The sequence below is a fragment of the Acomys russatus genome, chromosome 1 (assembly GCF_903995435.1).
Source record: "Acomys russatus chromosome 1, mAcoRus1.1, whole genome shotgun sequence".
Classification (NCBI taxonomy): Eukaryota; Metazoa; Chordata; class Mammalia; order Rodentia; family Muridae; genus Acomys; species Acomys russatus.
Window position 1 is genome coordinate 109,089,526 of NC_067137.1, and position 16,589 is coordinate 109,106,114.

The 16,589-nt window shown below is 46.1% G+C and overlaps 1 protein-coding gene across 3 annotated transcripts in view; it reads right to left on the bottom strand.

Annotated features, from left to right (window-relative positions):
- Positions 1 to 16,589, bottom strand: part of Ttc7b (tetratricopeptide repeat domain 7B) — a 202,803-nt gene that overhangs the window by 162,835 nt on the left and 23,379 nt on the right. For all 3 annotated transcript variants that reach the window (XM_051150510.1, XM_051150505.1, XM_051150500.1), the window contains exon 3: positions 15,028 to 15,196. In XM_051150510.1, coding sequence (XP_051006467.1) covers positions 15,028 to 15,196 — 169 coding nt within the window. The remainder of the gene's footprint in view (positions 1 to 15,027; positions 15,197 to 16,589) is intronic.

A 16,589-nucleotide genomic window follows, 5' to 3' on the forward strand; every position in this document is an offset into this window, starting at 1 on the left:
AAAAGCCAATCTAGATTGTACTAATTATAAACAGAGGTGGGGTCTGCATGCAGCCGCAGTGTCACTGAGGGTGGACCCAGCTCAGGGAAAAGAGAATAAAGCCAAGCTGGAAGAAGACAGACCCAGTTAGGGAGTGGGCCGGGAAGAGGTAAGGGCAGGTGAGTGGGCGGACAGGCAGCCTGGAGAGGAGGGTGGGTGGGACACAGTAAGATATGTGGCCAGCCTGGCCATCTGGGAGCTACTGGCCACAAATCTGGAAAAACAGAAAAACTGTGTGCCTACATTTAGCAGGAAACCCAAGCTTTGAACATAGGGAAACTCTTACTTTACTGTTGACTTTTCCATGGTCCAACTTAGGTTTCAGCTTGACTTGTCCTGACAGTCGGGTCACTGCCTATTTGCTGCCTTCATCATGTGTGGACACCCACCCGCCACAACAGGAACTACACAGAGGGAAAGCGCAGTGTGGCTCAGCACCTCTTTCTTTCCCTAGACCAGAGCCCTAGCGAGCACTTTACCCACAGAGGGCCCTGCTCCCAGCGGGGAGCACAAAGATCAGGCTTTGTTCTCCTCTTCCCCATGACCCTCTGCATGAATGTCTGCCACCCCACTTTAAATGCAGATCCTCATCAATAAACTAGTAGCCTAGGAACCCTTTAGGCTGAACAGGTTCCCAGGTGATCAGAATTCATCATCTCGACTCCTGTAACTTTCTTGTGGGTAGGGAGACAGTCCTCCTGTGCGGTCAACTGCTTCAGCTGTCCCCCGTCCAGCGGGCTGAGGAGCCACCTTCAGTCTTCTTCCCACATTCACTTGCCTCACTAGCCCTTCCACACACTTACACTTGTCCCCACCACCTGCCACTTCTCTTTCAAACACCTCCAGTGTCTTTCAAAGGCATCCCAGTTCTGACACATCCGTACTGGCCATCACAAAAGCTGAAAAGGCCAGAGGGAGGAGGTGGAGTTGAAAGAGCTCAGAAGCTGGGGACATTGTGTGGGAGCCAAACAGAGAGGGACATTTCATTTGTCAGGAGCTGAACATACTGGTGACTTTTCTTCACCCTACCCCATGCCTTCCAGCAATGCCTCCTGGTGGACAGAGCCAGGCACAAATAACTGACTGGCCTGGGAAACAGCCAGCAGAAGCAAGAGCTTCTGAAACACACAACACAGAGGAAAGACCAGGTCCCACAAGCCTCCCTCCCTACAGTCTTCGAGTCCTTCCTATCTGTTCTTTGCCCTGTGCAGAAAGGCCATTCTTATACATTCAATCAAGCCATTCTTCCTGGCTTAAAACTTGCCAATAGTTGGCAGCTTCCTGGCAAGAGAAGCAACAGAATTTTTTCATTAGACTGCTGCTGTCAATCAACTGCATGCACAGAAAACACTGTCTGCTTTGACTACGATGTACACTGAGTCTGCTTTATAACATGGGCAAGCTACTATCAAATTATCATTGAAGGATGAAATGCAGAGTAGTCACAAAAGCTGTCAACCCTAACACTGGAAACAAGCACGGTTGTTTGCCATTATTGAGTGGCTCAGAGCTCCACTGAAAAGATGCTATAAAGCTAGCTACACGGTGCCATTTAGCTGGGTGGTGCATAGCTTTAATTCCACATACTCAGGCAACTGAGGCAGGAAGACTGAAAGCTCAAGGCAAGCTTGGGCAACAGAGAGAAATTGTCTCCAAAATAAAGTCAAAACAAACCAAACCCACCATCACAAACCCCAATAACTGCCATCTACAGAACAATGTGGAGAGAGGGTGAGGGCTATCAAAGTCTAAGACAACAGAGCAACTAGAAATTGAATTACAAGCAAAAACCTTCTACGAAGAAACTCCAGGGGCATTTGAATGTCTAAGAAAAGTATCGCCAAGAAGCCAAAGTGGAAAAAATGTTTCACAAATCCACCTTCTGACATCAGCATCTTCATAACTCAAGCCCCCACCACGGGGACCACGGGTGTCCTGTATGAATGCAGATGTAGAAATCCTCAACAAGATTAACACACCAAACCCAGCTGCACAACCAAATCAGACAGATGCCAGAAATACAAGACTGATCTAACATATGGAAATCACCATACTAAAAGAATGAAGTACACAAATTACATGCTCTTCATAACAGGGGGCGGGGGGCGGGCGCAAGGGACTCTCTAGCACACACAGGTAATTTTTATCTATTAATTAATTTATATTTTACTTAACAATGTTCCGCCTGCATGAATGCCTACATACCAGAAGAGGGCACCAGATCTCATTATAGATGGTTATGAGCCACCATGTGCAGCTGGAAATTGAACTCAAGACTTTTGGAAGAATGCTCTTAACCTCTGAGCCAAGTCTCCAGCCCACATAAGTGATATTTAAAAATCCAGAAAACTAGAGATAAAAGAAAACTTCTTGGAGTTGATAAAGGTCATAAATGAAAACTCAATAAAGCCTAAACTTAATCACAAGAGACTGAAGGCTTCTCTCTACCACAAGGATGTCTGCTCTGCTCACTTCCATTTCACACCATTAATGAGAAGGTACTGGAAGTACTAACTGATGTAACTGTGCAACAAAAACAAACAAAGGAAGAAATAAAGCTGTGTTTTCATATGTCACAATGTTAAATATAAACACTAAAAAAATCCTTAAAAATATTAGCGCTTATAGAGTTCAGCAGGGTTATGAAATATGAAATAAACACAAGAAAACCAGCTGTGAAATTTCAGTGACACCGAGCAATCTCATAATGAAATCAGGGAAGCAATCCTACTTATAGAAACATAAAATATTTACAATAAAATGTTGAAAGGGAATATAAGACATGCATACCCCAAAACCCTGGACAAAGCATTTTAAATGGAAGAAGGCGTTCCAGGTTCATGGATTTGAGGTTGACAACACTGTTCGAATTTACTTACAGACTCAACAGAGCCCCAATCAAAAGTTTCCTGCCCTAATCTACAATCTGTCCTAAAATTTACATGGAAATGCAAGGAATCAAAAGAGTTTAAACAATCTTGAGAAGGAAAAACAGATCAGAAGAGTTCACAAGTTCAAAGCTTACACGGCTACAGGGATAATGACCGCGCACCAGAAAGGATAGACACAGTGGCCAATGGAGCCCAGAGATGAGCAATCACATTTGTGTTCAGCAGTAAGGACGGTGAGACAATTCAGTGCAAAAAGAATAGTCTTGTTAGCAAATGGTTCTAGAACAACAAGAATTCCATGTACAAAAGAATGAATTTGGACCCAACCCTCATAAAAATAAATAAAAATTAACTTACAATGGAGTTATGAGACCTAAGCTTATCAGTTAACACTACAAAAAAACAAAAACAAACAAACAAAAAAAACCCTAAAGGAATAAATCTTCACTACCTTGATTAGGCTATGGTTTCCAGATTAGAGACCAAAAGCATAAAAATACTGTACTTAACAAAAACCCAGTTTTTGTATTTCAAAGGACACTGCTGGGAAAAAAACTCTACTATTACTTTGACATAGGAGCACAGCAACAAAATTACTCCTAATACCACGTTGCTATACCCATAGACCAGAGAACCACTCAACCCTCACTAGAGAAGCTTCCTGTAGTATGGGGCAGTGAGCACGAGACCCAATAGGGCAATGTGCAGAGTGAGAGACTTTGGAGCATTCAGCCCTACAGGGAAGGCTTTACCACACCCCTGCCCTCAAGTCGCAAGGGGATGGAAAGGTTCTAAGAGCCAGGAGATGGCAGATGACTCCAAGGGCAGTGTCTTCCAAACACAGCAGGTCTGAGCCATAGGAATTTACAGAGAGTGACAGCACAGAGACCTGCACAAGTTCAAACCAGACAAAACCGCACCTTGGAGAAAGGAAGAGGACACAAACTCTGTCCTAACACAGAGGCTGTTTGCAACTGACAGCTGCTGGGTAAGGGAAAATCAGTGAACTGGAGCGGCGGACGACACATCAACCAGACTCAGGGGCAGGCCTCAAAACGGACTCCATGGTTTGTTTGGTTTGGTTTTTTTGTCTGTTTGCTTACAGAAGAATATGAAGCTGTGTGGGCAGGGTAAGGATCTGAGAAAAGTTGGGAGAGGTGAAAGAATATAATCAAAATATGTGATTTTTTTTAAAAGGAAAAGAAGAAAGTTAAAGACAACACAGATTGAGATGAAATTTTTACAGACTGTTCCTCAGCAAAATGATCTCAAGCTAAAATGTAAAGAAAAACTACTGAAGCTCAATTAAAAAAAAAAAAAAAGAGGAAAAGGAAATGATCTGAGTAGATCACTCTTCAAAAAGACACAAATAAATGACAAAAAGTGTGGCAATGCTCAGTGTCATCAGTCACTGTGAGACACAAGCAAAAATCACAGTGAGATAAGTCTCACATAAAGGTCATATCAGAAGGGCAGACATAGGGATTGGAGAGATGGCTCAGTGGTTAGGAGCGCACGGTGCCCTTTCAGGGACTAAAGTTTGATTCCTAGCACTCCCATCAGGCTCACAACCTCATATAACTCCATTCCAGAAGAACTAATGCCCCCTTCTGGCTTCTATGGGTACTGCACTCATTCACATGTACAAACTCACACTCAGGCACATACATATACTCATAATTTAAAATCTAAATAATTTTTAAATGACAGATATTAATAAATGTTGATGAGGATATGGAGAAAACAACCTTTGCAGAGGTGAAGCTACTCTGGGAAATGGTTTTCAGTTCCTCAAAAGAGTAAACTTAAGAGTTGCCCCATGGGGAGGAAATCTCCCTCAGGAACAGTCATAGGGGAGGGGCATAAGGGGAAAATGGGAGGGAGGGAAGAATGGGAGGATACAAGGGATGGGATAACCATTGAGATGTAATAAGAATAAATTAATAAAAAATTTAAAAATTAAATTAAATTAAATTTTAAAAAAGGGTTGCCCCCATGACCCTGGTAGGTAGGTAGGTAGGTACACAAGGCAAATGAAAAAACATGCTCACCCCAAATGTATACACATCTACTTACAGCAGCAGCATACTTCTTAAAGATTGGTTACTGCATTTATGTATTTATTCATGTGTATGCACACACATGCCACAGCACACATGTAGAGTTGAGGACATATGCAGAAGTCAGTGCTCTTACCACATGGGTTCTGGGGACTGAACTCAGGTTGTCGGGTGTAGTGGCAAGTGCCCTTACCTGCTCGGCCATCTTGCGGGCCCAATAGTATTATGTTTCATAGCCAAAAACCCAGTGCTCACCAACTAAAGAGACTAAGAAAAATATGTGATTTTTGTGATATTCTACAGTCTCACTATAGAATATTATAAGCCATAAAAAAGAATGATATACAAGAACCTTGAAAGCATGCTAAATGAAAGAAGTCAGACACACAAAAAAAATCTTGTTATAAATTTATGTTATATGAAATGTCTGGATTACGTGAATTTATAGAGCAGAGTGCATGGAGGTTAAACTATGGATGTTGAATGGGCTGGGCACTGACAGGTAATTGCTATCTAATGAGTGTAAGTTTCTTCTGAGAGGTGATAAATTTTTCTAATATCAGTTGGTAATAGTTACACAACTCCAAATACACTAAAAACTGCATTGTATACTTTAAGGTTGAATTTTATGGCAAAACATGTGAATTACATATCAATAAATTTGTTACAAACAAACAAACAAAAGACAAAAATCTTAGGGCCAACAAGATGTCCCGGTGAGTGAAGGTGCTTGCACACAGTCCTGACAACCTGAATTCAACCCCAGATCCCATAGGATGTCAGGAGAGGATCAACTCCTGAGTTGTCCTCCAATCTGCACATGCGCACACATAAACACACTCACAAACACACACAAAATAGTTTTAAAGCTATACACAGAGTATCTAAAAAGATGTCTTCCAGTGTAGGCAAGGTAGCACAGGCATGTGACACAGTGCTGGCAACACTGAGGAGGCCGCCCCTCACAGGCACACAGGTTGTGCTAGTCAGCTTTCCATTAATGTGATAAACACCCGAGGAAACCAACTTAAAGGAGAGATGGTTTCTTGTAGCTACAGACAGAGGTTTCAGCTCAGGCTCACCTAGTCCCATCATGTGGCCTGTGATGAGCGGTGACATCATGGTGGAAAGAGTACAGTGGGCTAAGCTGCTTACTGCATGATGCAAGGGGCAGGGACAAGGTGTATCTTTGCAGAGCACTCCCCTAGTCACCTCCTTTTTCTATCTAGGCCCCATTTCCTATTTTGCATTATCTCCCAACATAGCTCCACCTGCTGGGGCCCAAGACTTCTACACACAATCGGGAAGGATATTCCATATTGAAATCTGAACACAGATCTGTCATTCTACAGAGCAATCTAGAAACTTTCTTGTGACACACAATCTACATTTATGGGAACTTTTGGATGGAGGCCACGAGGAACAAATACAAAGACCAGGATAGAAGTGTGCACCTGGCTGTCTTGGGGATTGGTGAAGCCCTAAAAGCAAGAGTCACATGCAAAGTAGAGGCCTAAGTGACACCTTTCTCACACAATAAAAGAAAACCTGAGTAGCTCCTAACAACTACAGAAATTATCTGTTGTTGGGAAAGGTGTTCTAGAACTCTAGCAAGGCGGAAATATACAGGTCATGGAGCAAAGTAGAAAAACGCAAGTATAGGGCAAGTATGGGGAGGTCCTGGGGGACACAGTAGATTGCCAATAGCTTTGTCTCTGGGGAGACGGTGTGTCCATGTCCTTTTGATATGTCTACAAGCTGGAAATATAATACATATACATCTTGTGTACATTGGGGGAAGGGTGAAGAAATCAACCCCAGGGACAGGAGAAGCACCATCCTGCTCCTAGTTAGACCTTTGACCCAAGCAGAGAAGTGTGTAAGAGGGCAAAGCCTTCACTGATGTGCAGATGTGAGGTGTGGGAGTGATGAGGCACCTATTGAAGTCACCTGCTACTCCCAACCCCTGGTGAACTGAGGTGACACTCAGAAAAGCCCTTCGCTTGACCTGCATTTGTATGTTTCAAAGCATCTTCCTGCTTGTCTCCTTTGGTGGTCTCCCACTCTTGTTATAATACTGTTAGGCCCATTTTGTAGGGAAAAAATGAGAGTTAGATTAAACTTGTTATAAGTCACAGAATAGAATCAGAAGGGAACAACAGCTCAGGGCCTGACATCAGGATCTCGTGCACAGGATAAACCCACAGACTCTGGAGTCCATGAGCCTGGTCTAGAATCCCAGCTCTGCACTGACCAGATCTCTCAGCTAGCTTCCTTTCAGGGACTGAGAGTTCCTAGGACAAGTGCACTCTTTCAGGTCTGACACTCCCCACACCTGCTCTAGAGCTCTTTATAAAGGCGAGTCCACGGGGGCTGTGATTGTTGCACAAGTTTCTGTAAACAGACTGACACTGAGTGCTCGTCATTTTCCACCTAACTGCCCAAACCCTGAGGCCAGGCAGATGTGGCGTGTCCCTCATTCCTCCACACTGCTGTTCCCCAGGACCTCCATTTCTACTGGGTAGGTCTGCTCCCTGGGCCACAGTGACCCTGTTGCAAGGCCCTCCCTGTTTTGCCTGTCATGGCTGCCTCAGTGGAGAAAGGGATTAGAAGGCTCAGGGCCTATGAGGACTCTTACTCAGAAGAGTCACTACTGTAGACATCCATCAAGGGCATTTGCCCTCTCCCCCTGAAAGCAGGCTACCCTCATCTTCACAGGCTCCACGCTGGCTCATCCTGGTTGCAATACATACATCATAGGATGCACTAACTCCATAAGGATGGGAGTGCAATCTTGCCAGGCCCAGCAAGACTCACTGAGAGCCTGGCTGAGTCCTGAGAAGTGGGGCCTAGAGCTGCTCCACTCACCTCCAACCCAACTGGCAACTGTCAGGAGGGCAGACGACCAGAGAGTCAGAGAGAAAAAGGACCCAAGTCCTTGAGTTCTGAATCCAGACGCCACTGAGGTCTGGTGGGGTCAGGTTTTCTTCATCTAAAGAAGTCTTGGTAGAACTTCGAAGGTGTCTTCAGCCTGTGCTGAGGTCCCCTGCCGTACACTGTCCCCTTGTGTATGCCCAAGGCAGACGCTACGCTACGATGTCCACAGAGTCCTGCACAATGCAGCATTAGTTGCTGGCTTTAGATTGCACCAACTCTTTCGCCTCCTTTGTGCATGGAGCACACCTGTGCATTTCACCTGCACAGCAGGCAGCCACTGCACTCTTCTAACCAAATCCAAGACTGTCCTCAGATTCTCTACTGTCCTTGCCACCCCTGTGGAACCTCTACTTGCAAACAGGGGCAGGCTGAAAAGGTGAGCTTTGATAGTCTTTCCTGGGACTGAAGCTGCAAGCTAAGCATACAGCCAGCTGGCCCATAAGGTCAGCCTACAGCCCAGAGAGAACACTGACTACACCAGCTACCTGGATGTTTCAAGCACAGACTTGGCAGCCTGGACCCAAATCCCACTACACCTAAATCCTTTCAGCAGCCAAGAAGAGAGCTTCAACCGTGACCTAGGAGCATCAAGAAGCCTGTCTCCATTCCTAGGAAAATCAGGACAACTGCCTGGCAACACTATTCCAGGAGGGAAAAATAAGCTTTGCAAGGAAATTCTTTGCCTAAGCCCACTGTTGGTGTCTCATCTCTTCCTGACATATAGAATTAGAATATGCTAGAAGGCAAAACAGCAAATACATTTTGACTGTTTCATTTTGTTTTGAATTGAGAGAGAAAAAAATCCTAGTCGCAGACACATGCTTCCTTGGTGATCTCAATGTATCGTCTTTAGAGCATGGCAATGTTCAAGTCACAGCTGCTCTTACATGAATTACCAATTCAATTTGTCTTGAACATTTTTTGAAAGCACCCATGTGCCTACAACTAAGGAAACTGTGGTGAGAAATGAACAATGCCTGATGGGTGAATGCCAGCCATCAGTGGACCATCTCCATAGTGAATGCCAGCCATCAGTGGACCATCTCCATGGTGAATGCCAGCCATCAGTGGACCATCTCCATGGTGAATGCCAGCCATCAGTGGACCATCTCCATAGTGAATGCCAGCCATCAGTGGACCATCTCCATCGTGAATGCCAGCCATCAGTGGACCATCTCCATCATGAATGCCAGCCATCTGTGGACCATCTCCAAGGTAAATGGCAGCCATAAGTGGACCATCTCCATGGTCAATGTCAATCATCAGTGGACCATCTCCATGGTGAATGTCAGTTCTCAGTGGACCATCTCCATAGTGAATGCCAGTCATCACTGGACCATCTCCATGGTGAATGCCAGCCATCAGTGGACCATCTCCATGGCAAATGGCAGCCATAAGTGGACCATCTCCATGGTGAATGTCAGTCATCAGTGGACCATCTCCATGGTGAATGTCAGTCATCAGTGGACCATCTCCATGGTGAATGTCAGTCATCAGTGGACCATCTCCATAGTGAATGCCAGCCATCAGTGGACCATCTCCATGGTGAATGCCAGCCATCAGTGGACCATCTCCATGGTGAATGCCAGTCATCAGTGGACCATCTCCATGGTGAATGCCAGTCATCAGTGGACCATCTCCATGGTGAATGGCAGTCATCAGTGGACCATCTCCATGGTAAATGGCAGCCATAAGTGGACCATCTCCATGGTGAATGTCAGTCATCAGTGGACCATCTCCATGGTGAATGCCAGTCATCAGTGGACCATCTCCATGGTGAATGTCAGTCATCAGTGGACCATCTCCATGGTGAATGTCAGTCATCAGTGGACCATCTCCATAGTGAATGCCAGTCATCAGTGGACCATCTCCATAGTGAATGCTGTCATCAGTGGACCATCTCCGGGGTGAATACTAGTCATCTCTAGATCATCTCCAAGATGTTGACTTGACTGGCTCTGTCCTGGGGGCAGGCTCCTCAAACATAGCAATTCTAGGAGCTTCTCTTTGTTGATAGACAATTTGGGTCTGGCCTACAAGCTGATCACACTGAGTCAAAGTGTGAAGATACTGTACTTTCCAGTCAAGACTGGCTAATTCACAAACCTTTTGAACATGTCTTCTGTTTAAGACTGTGGCTCCCAAGCTTTGGAGAAACTGGCAGATTTGTGAAAAGCCTGGCCTACAACTCTCCTGACCACTGTGCAGCCCATAGTGGAAGGCAGATCTCCTAGTTCCTTCTCTCATTCTCCACCTCACAAGCAGGTTCCTCATGCACACAGTGGGTAGTCAGGGAAAGGGAATAGGGGCAGGGATCGTTCTCAGCAGTGAGGCAGGTGAAAAGTGCTGAGACATTCTGAGAAAGGGAGCACATTCATACTTAGCTGTCACCTCCTCACTTCTAGTCCTCTTCAAACACTGGTAAGGAGCAGAGAGGTCTGTGAAATCTGCAGTCTGTGGAGAAGGCTAGATAGCACCACAAGATGGGCCCCAGGACCATGGTTGGGAGGGAACGTCAGAGCAGAGGAGCCTAAGGATATTCTCCTCCTCTGAGAGACCTCCTCACCAGCAAGTTTCCAGCCCACTCCTGAGGAAGAGTTGTGTGTGGCTGTGGGAATATCTGCCTCTTGAAGAAACGTTTCTTGAATTGACTGCACATCCCACCATGAAAGGCCTTCTGTGATGAAATCATTAATGCAGACTCTTCCAAGTCAGTCCTGGGCAAGACTAATGAGATTGAAACACACACGCAGGCCCCACCGGCAGGCAACCCTGAGCACTGGGCATGCCCCTTCCCTAAGCAGCTCTTCAGGCCTCATTATCAAAGAAATGTCCCTAGAGGTTTTCCTCCAACATAGCCAGAAAGCAGGACCAAGAGCAGCAGTGTGTTCACGCAAGAAAGCCAGCACCTCTCTCTGGCCCCGAACTGGATGTTCCCTAGGTTACCAGAAGAGGTGCATCCACTTGCGGTCAAGCCCAAGGGGCACCTTGGAACACAAACAAGCAACACTGGCTCCTCTGCCAAGCGCTATGCTGAGTGCTCTTTGCTCTCATCCTCCACAGTAGGAAAAGCAAGAGTGGTGAGACGACAATCTCAGAATAAGATCCTTCAAGACCTTAGGAATCAGAGCAGGGAGAAGAGCTGATGGAGGGAGGGGTTCTGCAATATGCTCTCTCTACCTAGGGCATGCCACAGACTGAAGGAGCAAAGTTTCTCATCAAAGGATTCTTCTTGGGGCGGAACGATCATAAGAGCTGGAAGATCATGGAGTTTGCCGTGAGACTGTCTCCTAGTGATGTCAGAAGCTACACCCATAAAGTCTCATCAACATGACTGCCTGAACACGAGCTCAACAAGGATGACTCCAAGAGACATGCCACCGTGGATGCGCAGAAGATAAGGACTCAAGCCAACACAAGGAACTACGGATAACTAAGGAATGCTGAGAGTGGAAGAATTGTCTTCCCCAGGGAAAAGCATGTCAACTGGTTATCCAGTACCAGCTCTGAAATACACACACACACACACACACACACACACACACACTCTATAGACCAAACAGGTCATATTTAGGAATATTTAGGAATCTGTCTGTCTGTTTGTCTATATATCTATGAGTGAATACTGTGTGTGTGTGTGTGTGTGTGTGTGTGTGTGTGTGTGCGCGCGCGCGCACGCGTGTGTATTTTTTTACATAACAACAATCAATGAAAAAAAGGCCATGAATTTGAATGAGAGCAAGGAGGGGTAAATGAGAGGGTTTAGAGGGAGGAAGAAGGGAAAAATGATGGAATTATAATCTTGAAAATAAAAGAAAAATGTCAAAAAAAAAAAAAAAAAGAAAGAAAGAAAGAAATGAAGGAAGGAAATTCCCCTAGGGCTGAAGAGATGGCTCAGTTGAATTCTAACCAACTTCGGTTCCCCACACCATTCAAGGAAGTTCTTCCTAGCTGAGGATCCTGGACAACTTATCTACCCTCTTACATGCAGGTTCCCTCCTCTGTAAAGTGGAAAGAGCAGTGGTCAGCCTCACAGGGCACTATGAACTCCAAGTAAAATGCCCAAATGAAGAACAAAGAAGAGTCAGCATCCCACGGACCGTGGGGTAGCACTCCTATAACCCTCACCCAGTATCCCACGGACTGTGGGGTAGCACTCCTATAAACCTCACCCAGCATCCCACGGACCGTGGGGTAGCACCCCTATAACCCTCATCAGCATCCCACGGACTGTGGGGTAGCACTCCTATAAACCTCACCCAGCATCCCACAGACCGTGGGGTAGCACTCCTATAAACCTCACCTAGGCTCCTCTCATCTATTCATTTGGAGTTGTGGCCCACCAAGGGTTCTTGAGAAACAACACTGGCTTCTGATCCTCAGTAGCATTCTCTGACTCAGAGAGGAGCTTCCAGCCATGCATTCAATGGCATCTGCTATCTCTGGGAAACCCTGATCAAGTAAGCCCCTGTGACAGCACGGGACACCTAAAATGTGTGCAGATACTTCTTCTGCCTATAGCGTGTGCAGGTAGCACAGGGAGGGATAAAGGCTGAAGGCATGCCTAGCCAAGGGCCCTGCACTTAGCTGAACCTTGCCTTGCCCTCAGCAATGAGCAGACAGTTCTTCCTCCATTTCCATAGACAACAGGGAAATGGAGATTCACGAACTTTTGATTTTGAGACAGAAATGATGAACTCTAAAACCAACAAAATAAGCTCCTTACAGGAGGTTTCTGGTCAGCAACGCACACTTCTGATTTAAGAATACTTTGGACACAGTCAGAGTCTTCCCCTGAAACATCTCTAGGATCTTAGTTAAGAAACACAGCCAGTACCAAGAATCTCACGAGCTCCACCAGAGAACTGGCTTATCTTTGGACATCTCCATGGTAAGTGGGCAATGTATCTGTGATTGTCACCTCCAGTCCCCTCCCAGCTCCCCACTAATATGTTTTAAATTTTTTCACTGTATTCTTCTATGTGTATGAATTTTTTGCCTGCATATATGTATGTATGTATATATGCACCATGTATGTATGTGCCTACTGATGTGTGCAAGCTACCATGTGGGTGCTGAGACTAAAACCGAGGCCCTCTGAAAAAACAGCAAGTGCTTTTAACTCTCCAACCCCTACTAACATTTCTGTCATACTGTGTCAGGTAACATTTTAAGATAGATAGATAGACAGACAGACAGACAGACAGACAGACAAAAGATAGACGGATGGGTGGGTGGATAGACAGACAGACAGACAGACAGATTATATAATCCTTATAGCCCACAGAGACTTTGACAAATGGGAAAACCAAGGTACAAGAGCTGTAAAACTTCCACACAAACACTGCCAGTGTGTGACAGTGACTATGCAGGCCCAAGCAGTGGGTAAGAGCTGGTGCTCACACCGTCATTCTGCATGATCTCTGCAGGCTCTCAGCATCTGGGTCCTTCAAGGCTACTGCCATTTCTTCAAGGCAAAGTGACCACCCACTCTCCCAATATATGTGTGACTCTGCATGTGCCTGCAGATGTCAGAGACTAACCAGAGCCACATGTCTTACTAGGTAGTCAAGGTCTCAAGAGCCAATGCCAGTCTTGTATCTAAGTGCCCACTGCTAACCACATTATTACTCAGGGACTACAAGACTGAGCTGGCAGTGCCCTGCAGACAGACAGCCTTCTGTCTTCCACCTTAAGACAGAGAAAATAAAACCCTAAACTCTGATGCCAAGAAGGTCCAGAGTCACCCATTAGGCCTAATGAACGAACCAACTCCCACCAGGCCCCAGGTTGGTCAGTTAACTGGAAACTACCTAATGAAGATTTGCTCTCAGTATACAGCTGTGCACACACAGCCAGCTCTAGCAGCCTAAGACCCGTGAGGGGGTACATTGCACCAGAGAGAGAAGAGAGTGCCTATATGGCTTAGTGCCTAGGTCCCCTGCTTATTGGACATAGGCAAACAAAGACAGATGTTCTAGAGACCCAGGAGACAGCCCCGTCAAGAGGAGCGGCATCTTTCTCCAACACACAGGGACAGTTAGATAACCAGATGAGCCCAGCAGTCCTGGAGGCTCCAGGGAACTGGTGAGGACATGAAGCCCACTCCAAACCTCTTAAGTAAATCTCAGGCAGTGCTGTACAGGAGGGATGAGTCAGACAGGCTGGACCACCTGCAGCCCGCATCTCAGCAGCAGGTCGCCTGCCCCCTACCCCCATGCCAGCCACAGTCAGGTGCAAGGTGTACCTGGGATACACCAACGGGAGGCTGGAAGCAGAAGTGAGGCTTCACGCTGCCCAATTACAAATGTCATAGGCTTGGGAAGCCCATTTCTGAGTGTCCTTCTGTCTGGAAGCATTCCTGGACCTGACTCCCCAGAGCACATGCTGCTGCCTCTGAAAAAGTGCTACTTTCTCGGCCTTCTTGTCTCGGGCTGGCATTAGAGCAGCATTTATTGAGCACTGAGTAGGTCCCAGGTGCCACAGCAAGTGCCTTCTGTACATTATTTGGCCTCCGCTTCATAACCATGTGACACAGATATGACAGGGAGGGCTCAGCAGCTTGGCAATAGCACCAGCCAGACAGTAGACACAGCACCTTCCATCCTTCTCCTCATGTGACTGCATCCACTCACACAAGACTGCAAGCTGCTTCACGGCGGGAGAGAGCAGCTACACATTCTTCGTCCCTTGGATGCAGACCCTTCAGAGGGCTGATGCAAAGATGACTATCGATTAATCAGTTGGCCTTAATAAGCACAAATGTAACACTAACAAATAAAAATATGATTGGCCTTGTGGCCAGGTTACCTTATGAAGTGAATTCCTGTATACACTATGCAGCAACTTAATTACAAAAAAAAAAAAAAAAAAAAAAAAAAAATCACTGCATAGATGGTATAGTATCAAGAAACTTCACCAACACGTGAAAACTATAGAACTGAGGTCCTAAGAAATCAAGATGTTATAGGCTTAATGCTACCCAGAATGTGCAGCATGACTGACCCTGGGGGCCTTGCTGAGAACAGCCACGTGACTCGCCAGCCAGGAGCACAAGGAACAGACAAGGGGGGGAGCGGGGGGATAAGGAGAGTCCTCACCTTTGGTAGCATAGGCTTCAGCAATCATCCGCAGCCTGTAGGGAGGCACGGCTGTCAGCGGCAAGTCATCAAGGCCCACCCGGGCATAGATGTTCAGGGCTTCCTTATAGTCTCCTTCCACATAATTAAGCTTGGCCATGATCAGATTGGATTCTTGTAGGAATTCTGACTGGAAGAAAAAAGACAAAACAAAACTCCTACAGTATTACATGCAGTGTTCCCAAAGGCCCTGCTATCACTGCAGGAAACCCCAGAGCCTCACAGGGAAACTTTCAAATGAATGCTCATAGCACTATTAGTCACAACAGCCTTAAAGGGCAAGCAACCTGTGTCAATCAAAACATGTGCTAGCCATAAAGTTAGTACCGTCATAATAAAAAAATGAATTACTGATACATGCTACTACATGGACAAAGACACAAAAACATACCAAGTGAACAAGAAAGTCAGAAAAGGCCACATTGGTAAGCCAACGTCCAGAAGGGTCAAATTTAGAGTCCTAACTCAGAGAGTGTGCCTGAGGCTGGCATCAGGGAGTAGGAGGGTGACTACTAAGGATTATGGGCTTTTTTTTTTCTTGAGGTAATGAAAGAAAATGTCTGAGAACTGAGAGAGGTGATGGTTGGACAACATCATGAATACACTAAAATAATGTCTTTCACTTTGAATGGTAGTCAGCTCAGTATGTGGCTTATACCTTAATAAAGTTATGATAAAGCAAAACCAAATAAAACCCTGCAGCTCCTCACAGGCCTGGGCTGGACCAAGGAGGAAGAAAGCTTCCAAGGTAAAGTAAAGAATGCGAACACTTTCTTGAAAGAGGGAGATGCCTGGCATCCAGGTGGGTCCACCTCAAGGCTGTGGATCTGTACCCACAGTGAACCCAAACCATACCAGGCCAAGATTTCCAAAGGCTGCAAAGGTAGAGCAGACCTTTCCCATGAAGCCGGTCATGGCTGGGAAGCTGAGGTCAGTACCAGGGTCCTTTTTTTGAGACTGATGGCTGCGGTAGCAGGGGGTCACCATCCCCCTATCTACTTACCAGCCTCATCTTCTGACTGCCTCCCCTACACCCTATCATCTGAAGAGAGAGGAAGCACGCAGCTACCCAGATAAAGAAACATCCATTGCGCTCTCCAAGGACAATGTCCTTGTCCAGCGCCGTGTCTTTGAACTCAGCTATCCAAGTCTAAGTTGATATGCACCCAGAAACCTGTAGCATTAGTGGCTGGATGACAAGCACTCATGAGCACATGGAACAGAGCAGAGCAGAGCAGCTATGCCAGCCAGGTGGCTTCCAGGCAATTCTCAGAAGGCAGCAAAGGCACCGAGTGCCCTGCAAAGATGAATGATGGATGGGGAAGCCATGAGGGCCAGTGACAGCAGTAGGAGTCAGGAGTGATCCAAGGGAGACACTTCTGTGAAAGAATTCAAAAGTGTATTTGAAGACACAGACTAAAGCAGACTGAGGAAGGGAGAAAAGTGTCCCCCACTACAGGGGCTCTCACTATCAGAAAGGTTTCCTACCAAATCCTCTGGAGCCTTCCCCAAACCTCTGGAAC